The sequence below is a fragment of the Pseudochaenichthys georgianus genome, chromosome 21, assembly GCF_902827115.2.
Source record: "Pseudochaenichthys georgianus chromosome 21, fPseGeo1.2, whole genome shotgun sequence".
Taxonomy (NCBI): domain Eukaryota; kingdom Metazoa; phylum Chordata; class Actinopteri; order Perciformes; family Channichthyidae; genus Pseudochaenichthys; species Pseudochaenichthys georgianus.
The window spans coordinates 34,292,966-34,301,913 of record NC_047523.1 but is presented as its reverse complement, the minus strand read 5'-3'; the positions used below and the strand labels follow the sequence as shown (position 1 = coordinate 34,301,913).

The 8,948-nt window shown below is 42.0% G+C and overlaps 1 protein-coding gene across 1 annotated transcript in view; it reads left to right on the top strand.

The window, feature by feature from the left end:
* LOC117466928 (aryl hydrocarbon receptor-like) overlaps positions 1 to 8,948 on the top strand; it is a 39,286-nt gene that overhangs the window by 25,315 nt on the left and 5,023 nt on the right. Inside the window, exons 3-9 of the mRNA XM_034110440.2 lie at positions 1,691 to 1,812; positions 3,851 to 3,940; positions 4,640 to 4,754; positions 5,713 to 5,840; positions 7,377 to 7,579; positions 7,686 to 7,795; positions 8,760 to 8,901. Coding sequence (XP_033966331.1) covers positions 1,691 to 1,812; positions 3,851 to 3,940; positions 4,640 to 4,754; positions 5,713 to 5,840; positions 7,377 to 7,579; positions 7,686 to 7,795; positions 8,760 to 8,901 — 910 coding nt within the window. The remainder of the gene's footprint in view (positions 1 to 1,690; positions 1,813 to 3,850; positions 3,941 to 4,639; positions 4,755 to 5,712; positions 5,841 to 7,376; positions 7,580 to 7,685; positions 7,796 to 8,759; positions 8,902 to 8,948) is intronic.

Below are 8,948 nucleotides of genomic sequence, written 5' to 3'. Positions count from 1 at the left end.
TGCACCTCATCCAGGCTTTCAAACATTGCACGTTTGAATCTAAACATGATGCGACACGATGTGGCTGCACAGAGAACAATGCTGAGCAGTGAGCAGCTTTCAGCGAGAGGCTCATCAGTGACTTTACCAAGATGCCAAGGCCGAGCCAACACAAACAGAGCTCTGAGTCCTTGGTGTACTTTGTGCGGCAGCCTGTCACTGGCTGTGGACATGCCAAGCACAACCTGAGTATTATTAACAGTGAGGCAACCTCTGCCTCCACTGGCACTGTAGGTGCTTGCAACAAAGGTTTCCTCATAATAAAAAAAGGGGGAACATTGCCAAGTTTTTTTCGTAATCTCATACCGGGAAACGGTTGTGTAAACTGACTTTGATGTTTTACGCCCGGCGGCTCAAATGAATGCAGTGGAGCCTGTTACGTTCAGTGTTCTAAGTCGCAGGACCTCTAAAGGGGTCCAGGTGACCGGGGGGGTCACTGGGCCGGCTTGGTACGCATGTGATTGGTGGACAAACCGTTTGAGTGGCAGCATTGCACTCACAGAGGAGTGTGTATCTATAGCCTGAGAGAACAAACCTGTTTAGCCGATCTCCGCCTCAGACATGCCGAGGCATATGAAGCGAGTCGTGTTCTCAGTCATCAGGTAGACTTTGTATATCCAAAGGAGTAATCAAGCCAGCTGCACACTGTGCACAGAGACTACAAACATGTCTGCAGGCGATATGCTGAATGTGACGCGGCTGCCATGTGAGTCTCTGCCATGAAAACTATATGAGAGCCATTATGCGTTCCTCTGCTCTGGGCTGCTATACACTTAAGCCCAGAGATTAGACCGCGACCAGTTATTACTGCAAACAAACATGCTGTGTTTGTGATTTCATGTTTCAAGTTAAATCCCCTAACCCTGCTGCAGCATTTAATGTCTTATATGTTAGTTATATTTGTGGAATTTAATGAAAGCCACATTTTAGACATCATTATTTCCCTACGTGAATATGATTATATGTACTTTATCAAAGGCAGTGATGAATGATGGGAAGCAGCTCTAAGAAGAGACAGATTTAAAGTGGAGAAGGAAACCTGTTGCTCTATTAAAATGTCTTTGAAGCAGCTGTTTTTAATAGTGTTGAAGAAATTAACCGCAGTGGCCTGCTCACCGTCAGATTTGACATTTTGTATATGACAATACAATACAGTTAATACAAACTGCAGATCTAAGAACGGGTCTTTCTCAAACTGTCCTGAAAAGAAAAATAATATTCGAATGCTTTTTAGTTAAATTGCACGAGTCACCCGTGTTGGTGGTGTTTTAAGGAGAGGGATCATTTAGGGAAGACACCAAATTATTAAAACCAAGTGAAAGGCAATCCTACATTGACTTTGCACAGCTTATGCCTGGTCCAACCCGACCTACTGTAATTACATGTCAATTATTCTCAATTCCAGTGATGTTGGTTTGCTCTCAGATCTCAGACATGACTTTGAAAAATAAAGACAATGCAGAATGACGGATGAAAGTCGGCAAAAATATTAAAAGAAAAATGTCACATGTCCTTTTCGTCAACCCAATCCTTTCCCCCATTTGAATCCTGACCACATGACCATAACCCTATATAACAAGTAACCTTGCTGAAAACGCAATATGTGACTTTCCCTTTGCTGACCTCGTCTATGTTTGTCTCCTCTGTGCAGCGACCATAAAGAGCAACAACAACAACAGCAGCAACAACAGTCTGACGTTTCCTGGAGTCAATGGGCAGAATGGGAACAGCATGGACGTCTGCAGCTTCTCCGAGGGGGAACTGCTGCTCCAGGTAGGAACCAACTTCACATCCTCGTTCAGATTAACGTTCATATTAGACATGCGCTTATTATTGATCATAAAACGTGTCGGTTTGGTTATTGGGGGTGGGCAATTCTGTATATCAAAAATCACAATATATTTGATCAAACACCTTGATATCCAGAGTGCAACAATATTTTATATATAATATATTCTGTGCTTTCACAAAGTATGATATGAGTTTGCTGCTAAATAATCATTATTAATGTGAATATAATGACTCGGTGGTTAAAGGCAAAACTATAGAACACGTATAATAGCCTGGAAAGTTGAGAACAAATCCGCCTTTAAAGCCAGGAGAAAACAACAACCGTGCCATATCGATATTACGTTATTATTGTTAGGGAAACCTCTGTGTAGCAGCAATGCAGTGGGAGTCACCGACTCAGGGAGGAGACACGGTAGAGCAGGAGCTTCGATGTCAAACACTGGAGGTGTATTTGGAGTTACGGCCGGAGAACTCACATCACAATCACAGCAGTCACGGTCTGACTGCACGGGTGGTTGCCACGTCAATTCTGGAGCACCTCTCTCTCTCTCTCTAGCCCATTTAACTGGTTTCACAGAGTAATCAACATATCTTGATAAGATAGTTTAAACAGTTGGGCACACTGAGTCACTTGCGTCCGTCACTTATGGCCTCGAGGATGTCATACTTTGGAGTCCACAAACAACAAAGAAGGAAGTGTCCCAGTGCACCCACAACAACAGACCATCTGTGACCTCGTGGTGCCCGGTCACAGAATGGGAACAATAACATTATGGCTGAAGCAGCCTGTGTCCTTAAAGGAGATAAACAGATGTCACGCTTGGTCCTGTACGTCATATCTAGGTGTCTAGGTCAATTATTTCCCTAACAGTTATTATTATATTTAAATTACGATATTCAAAATCTTATATGATATCAAGTCTAGTATGATGAAAACAATATATAGCCGAGTCTCTGAGATGCTTTACCAGCTACTTGTGTCTCTCTTTTTCTCTTCATGTGTTTGCCCGATAGCCGTTGCATAAACTAAAAGTCAAATGAATGTAAAATGCAAAAGGGACATTCCTAACTCCTGACAGAAGCACCTGAAGTTACACTGAGGTGAGGAAGAGCACTGCATCTGAAAGCATCGCGACACAAACTCTCACACAATCAAGCAACAGCAGTTTAGATACATAGTTTATTAAGTGTCACTGCCGCACATAGAGACACAAGTCCCGCAGCCCGAGGCCAGCAGGTGCAAAAATGCGCTGTTCCACTTATTTGTGAGCTGGTGGCTCTGTGCGGAAGCCATCCAGGTCTCTCCGCGGAGGAGGACGTGTTGGCAGGTGAGCTGCTCGTCTTCCTGCCTCTTGCCAAAGCTCGGCCACGCTCCGTGGAGCTTCACAAAACCGGCGCTTTGTCAAAGTGCCCTGCGCCTCGTTTATTGACGCTCACCTGTCAGGGACATGTTCACACGTCGTCCTGCAGAAGCACCGCAACAGGCCGTGACTGTGTGTCAAACAAAGGGGCTTTGAGAACGGCAGCTGTCTCTCCATTCAAAACAGGCGGCAGGATTTCAGATTGAAATTGGAAACAGTTTTAATGATGTTACATTGGGAGATAATCTGTATTTTCTTTTGGACTGTGTAGAAACTAAAGTTAAATTATAAAAAAACAAGTTTGATTGAAATCTGTTATTCTTCTTTGAAGTTGAGCATATTCTGAGCCGTGCCCTGAGGAGCATGTTTACTGTAAACTCGCTGAACTTCCCTGTTGTAACAGCAAACACTACAATTTACTGTATATGGACAATTTACCCAACAATCAAAAATATTGTTTTCCTCTATCCTGAGCCGACATATATCCAACTAGATTGATATATTTTGATCTGCAGTGTTGACGAGCAGCTGTCGAGTGTCTGTCATCTATGAAATATAATCAAACATGATGGCCTGTGGTGCAAAGTTAAAAAAAAACAACAACCTCAATATCGCTTTAAAGCTATTTAATAAACCTGACTGTCTTTTATTTTGTGCAGGCGCTGAACGGGTTTGTGATCGTGGTCACGTCAGACGGATCCGTGTTTTACGTTTCCTCCACAATTAAGGACTACCTGGGCTTTCATGAGGTGAGAAGCTGTCTTAGTCAGTTTATAAACAGCATTGATGGTTCCCACAGTTCAAGTCCTTGAAAGTGTGTACATTCCAGAGGGGGAAAATCAAGGCCTTAACAGATTTAAGAAACAGCCATTAATAGACATGTGTTCATGAAATTATAAGAATGGTATATATATCGTTTAAGAAATGAAATAGATGTTGTTTTACTTTGCTATTCAACTTGTTGAGAGGTCTATGTCTCCATCACTGAAAGGCAGTGTTTGAACAGTAACCATGTGTTAAACTATGCCGTTTTGGTTGCTGGCTGTGGAAGGAAATCGGGCCTAAAAAGTCCTTCAATTTGATGAAGGTGTAGGAGTGTTCAAAAGGCAGCCCTTTTAGAGGTAAAATGTTGGCCTATTTGAAGTGTGTACGTTACATTTAAGAGAGGGGTGACACATTGAAATGGTGGTGTAAAGTGCTGTGTAACAATTGAATCCAAAAAACTCCTATCCATATTTAATCTCTATGAATATTCACCAAACCATCTATTGACGCATTGTGTGCTGAATAGACCAAACCACAAGCAGTCATTTCAGCTTGTTGTAAACGCTTGGGGTTAAGCAAGAAAAGAAAGGCTAAATATATGAGAACTCTTTCACAGGAAGTAGATCCCTAATAGGTGTAAATGACATGCGTTGCTGATGAAGTGTTGCGTGTCCTCTCCGCAGTCGGATGTGGTCCATCAGAGTGTGTTTGAGCTCATTCACACTGACGACCGGTCCTTGTTCAGACAGCAGCTCCACTTCGCCCTGAACCCCCCCACTGCTGCAGCGGGAGGAGATGGTAAGAACGGTCCACGATTCTTGTTTAGCTCACTCTCATTCAAAATTCAAGATTCAAGGCTTGTATTGTAATTCGTACGTAGTAGGGATGGAATCGTTCATCGAATATTCGAAATTATTCAGGTATTCGAATATGAGAATATGAGTTATGAATATTTTTATTGAATTTTTTTTCTTTTTTTAAATAATTGTTTTGGGAGGGGTGCCTAAGTTGATTACATATTATCAAATGGAATAATTCAATGTATACGACAGTGCCATAGCTAAATGTTTTAGGTCTCAAGGTGTGTTTTGCTCCGCTCACCGGTCCCTCACAGCGGGCAGAGCGGCAGGTGCCGATCTCTCTCTCGCGTCCGGTTATACTTCACTCGCGTTTATGTCCAAATCCATCAGAAAACCAAGTTATGTTTTAAGCATGAAAGCTGTAGGCCTATAGCTGTCAACTGTTCAAACTGTGATCACCAGTTCAAGACATTTGACAAATTCGACTTGGTTTCTTTCTATACTTATTTGAACATGTATTTTTTTTTTTTTTTTTATTATTATTGTATTTTTTCCCCCCACATTTTTTTCTTTTTATAGGATATGTACATATCGGTTAATTGGTTAACCGTTTTTTTGGGGGTCGAATATACATTTGCTTTCAAATTCCTATCCCTAGTACATAGCTACAGTGAAGTTATGTCGATGAAAATCTTAGGTCCCAGGCTCCTCCAACAGAGCAACACAATAAAACAGATAAAATAGTGCAAGTAAATACAATCAAATCGAATATAAGTAGTGCCATAAGAGTCTATATACAAGTGATACAGAATGTGTAAGTTACAAACAGGTGAATGTTATGGATGTTCTTGGTTCAGGTGTTCAACAGTCTTATGGCCTGTTATGCCATGAATTAAATAAATGTTTGGGGTAGATGATTCTGATGTGTAACGTGTGATCTCTACCCGTGTGCTCAGTCATGAAGACCTCTGGGAGTACGGTGATGTACAACCCTGATCGGCTTCCTCCAGAGAACTCGTCCTTCCTGGAGAGGAGCTTCGTGTGTCGCTTCCGCTGCCTGCTGGACAACTCCTCTGGATTTCTGGTGAGTACAACAAATGTGAAAAGCAAGTTAAATTGTCCGGAAAATGTGGTTTGTTTACGTTTGTTTGAATTCAATAAAAGCCACTCTTAAACAACACCTCAGAAGCCCCTACAGCAGGGGCGTCCAAACCGTTTTCACCGAGGGCCACAGACAGAACAATATACGAAGGGCTGGGCCACTCACGAGAGGCGAGGTATTTTGCCTCTTAAGTTCTGTTGGAAAAGTCAATCCTAAGTACAGTAGGTCAATTGTTCTTGGTACTTGAAATGCTTTAAGAAAAACACAGCTCTCAGAGGGTTTCATGTATTGTGTGAGCAGCTCATTCCTTAAAACAGAAGCTTCAGATTGCCGATGAGAAGAGGAAATATGGAGGGGATATTTCAAGGTTCTGTGAATTTGTTATTGGGCTTTTTTGTTATCAACTTAGATTTGTTAGAACATGTTTTCAACTTTAATTGACTGAATTTATTTGAAAATTGGTCTTAATAACACTTGAATACTACTGCGTAATATATTTATACATGTATAGTTAAGAAGTACAATATAAGACGTGCAGAAGTTTATTATACTTAAGTCATTGTACTTTTTGAATTTGGACACCCCTGCCCTACAGGAAACACATGAACTTTTATATCTTGTTCAAATCAAAAATATTTGTATTTAGTTTCGACAGTCAATAAGCAGTGTTTGTCATATAGTAATGGTAAACATACTATATGCTAATGCAAATGAGCGATTAGTCTGTGCTGGAAAAATAAAAAACAAAACAAGAAAAACACAGACAAACAATAACAACGACTAAAGTAATCCCCTATCATTGCCAGTGATCCTTATACACACGAATATATGCCAGACATATTGTTGGATGAGTATATATGCATGTAAAACAAATACATACAGACAGACAGACAGACAGACAGACAGACAGACAGACATACATACATACAGACAGACAGACAGACAGACAGACAGACATACAGACAGACAGACAGACAGACAGACAGACAGACAGACAGACAGACAGACAGACAGACAGACAGACAGACAGACAGACAGACAGACAGACAGACAGACAGACAGACACACACACACACACACACACACACACACACACACACACACACACACACACACACACACACACACACACACACACACACGACGAGCTAAGAGGAGAGCAGAAGACAGAGATCGCCGCCGTTCGGCAGTTAAACGCATCTCCTTTCCGATTACCCCAAATAGGGCAGCCAGAGGATTTGCATCCAGTTCCAAACTGAACACTTGGGATAGAGTTTGGAAAATGTCCGTCCAGTCCGTGCTTAGGCGGGGACAGGATCACAGTAGGGACTAACATCAGGATACATTTTGGATAGTTGAAATATGAGCTCTATGCACCACTTTGAACTGAATGAAGCAGTGGCGCACATAGAGAAGTTGAATTAACCAGTTTCAGTATAGAAGTCCATTTATCCATTATATCTTGTTGACCTGTTTTCGATCTGACTTACTCATCTGATCTTCTTTCACCCACACCAGGCTCTAAAGTTCCAGGGGCGACTGAAGTACCTCCACGGCCAGAGGCTGCTGAGGGACAACGGGAACGGGAACAAACCTCAGCTGGCTCTCTTCTCCATCGCCATGCCCGTCCAGCCTCCAACCATCGTGGAGATCAGATCTAAAATGCTCCTCTTTCAAACCAAACACAAGCTGGACTTCACCCCATTGGGCGTTGATAGCAGGTAGAACAAGTTATTCTTGTTATCTTGACGAGCTAATGGGTGAACACTTTCTTCCAAGTATCTTCCAGTTTAACAAACGTACTGTTGTTCTCCCGTCTCTCTCCAGGGGGAAGATTATTCTGGGTTATACAGAGACTGAACTGTGTATGAAAGGCTCCGGCTACCAATTCATCCACGCTGCTGACATGATGTACTGCGCCGACAACCACATCCGCAGTATGTCACTTTTCTCCATTACAATATTAAAAAGACTAAACCAAAAGTATTTGTTTTTTTGTCAAATATTGAATTTTAAAACCACATTGTTTCAATCACTTTTGCTAACTTTTTATATATTCATATATATTATTTTCTGACATTGTTTTACAGCATGTGTATATGTGTGTAAACCTTACAAATATTTGGACTACTGCCAAAATGAACATGACATGTTTTCATGCCAATTCTTGCCCCACAAAAACGAATCTTTAGGTTTTCAATAACCTTTTAACCTTTCCACGTAGTCAGATTTTCGGCGTGAAAAAAACCCACATGTACGCGGACACATGCATGGCCACCATAGTACAAAAAGGTCCGCACACATAACCCCCATACTTGCAAAACTACACTGGCTCCCAGTCCACTACAGGATCCAGTTCAAGGTTCTGCTCCTCACGTACAGAGCCCTGAATGGACAAAGCCCAAAATACCTCTGTGACCTCATTCATACCCAGACATCTACCCGCTCTCTCCGCTCCAGCCACGCTCCTCTTCTTTACATCCCCCGCACACGTCTCCGAACAATGGGAGACCGAGCCTTCTGCTCATTCGCCCCGCGCCTCTGGAACTCCCTCCCAGATCAGCTGAGATCTGCCCCTTCCACGAGGTCTTCAAAACCGGCCTTAAGACCCTCTTCTTTCAGCAGGCCTTCCAATAAACTTTGAGCACGGTACACCTGGAGTACTGCCATCTTTATCGCTATCTCCGACTTTTATTTTTGTACTCTATTTTATATTTTATTTTTTGATTTCTTATTATTATTACAATTATTTGTTTAATCTCTCAAAGTGTATCAGTATCCCTTGTTGTGAAGCACTTCGAGATGTGTCTTGGCAGATGAGAAGCACTATATAAATTAAATATATTATTATTATTATTACCTTACCGATAACCCGGTTGTTGTTTTCTCTTTATCTCACAGTGATTAAAACGGGGGAGACCGGTCTGACCGTCTTCAGGCTCCTCAGTAAGTGCAGTGGCTGGGTGTGGGTGAAGTCCAACGCCAAGCTGATCTTCAAAAATGGAAGGCCGGATTTCATCATCGCAGAGCAGAGAGCTTTAGTGTGAGTTTTGGATCCTTTAACACCAGTGGCTTCATGGGTTGATAATA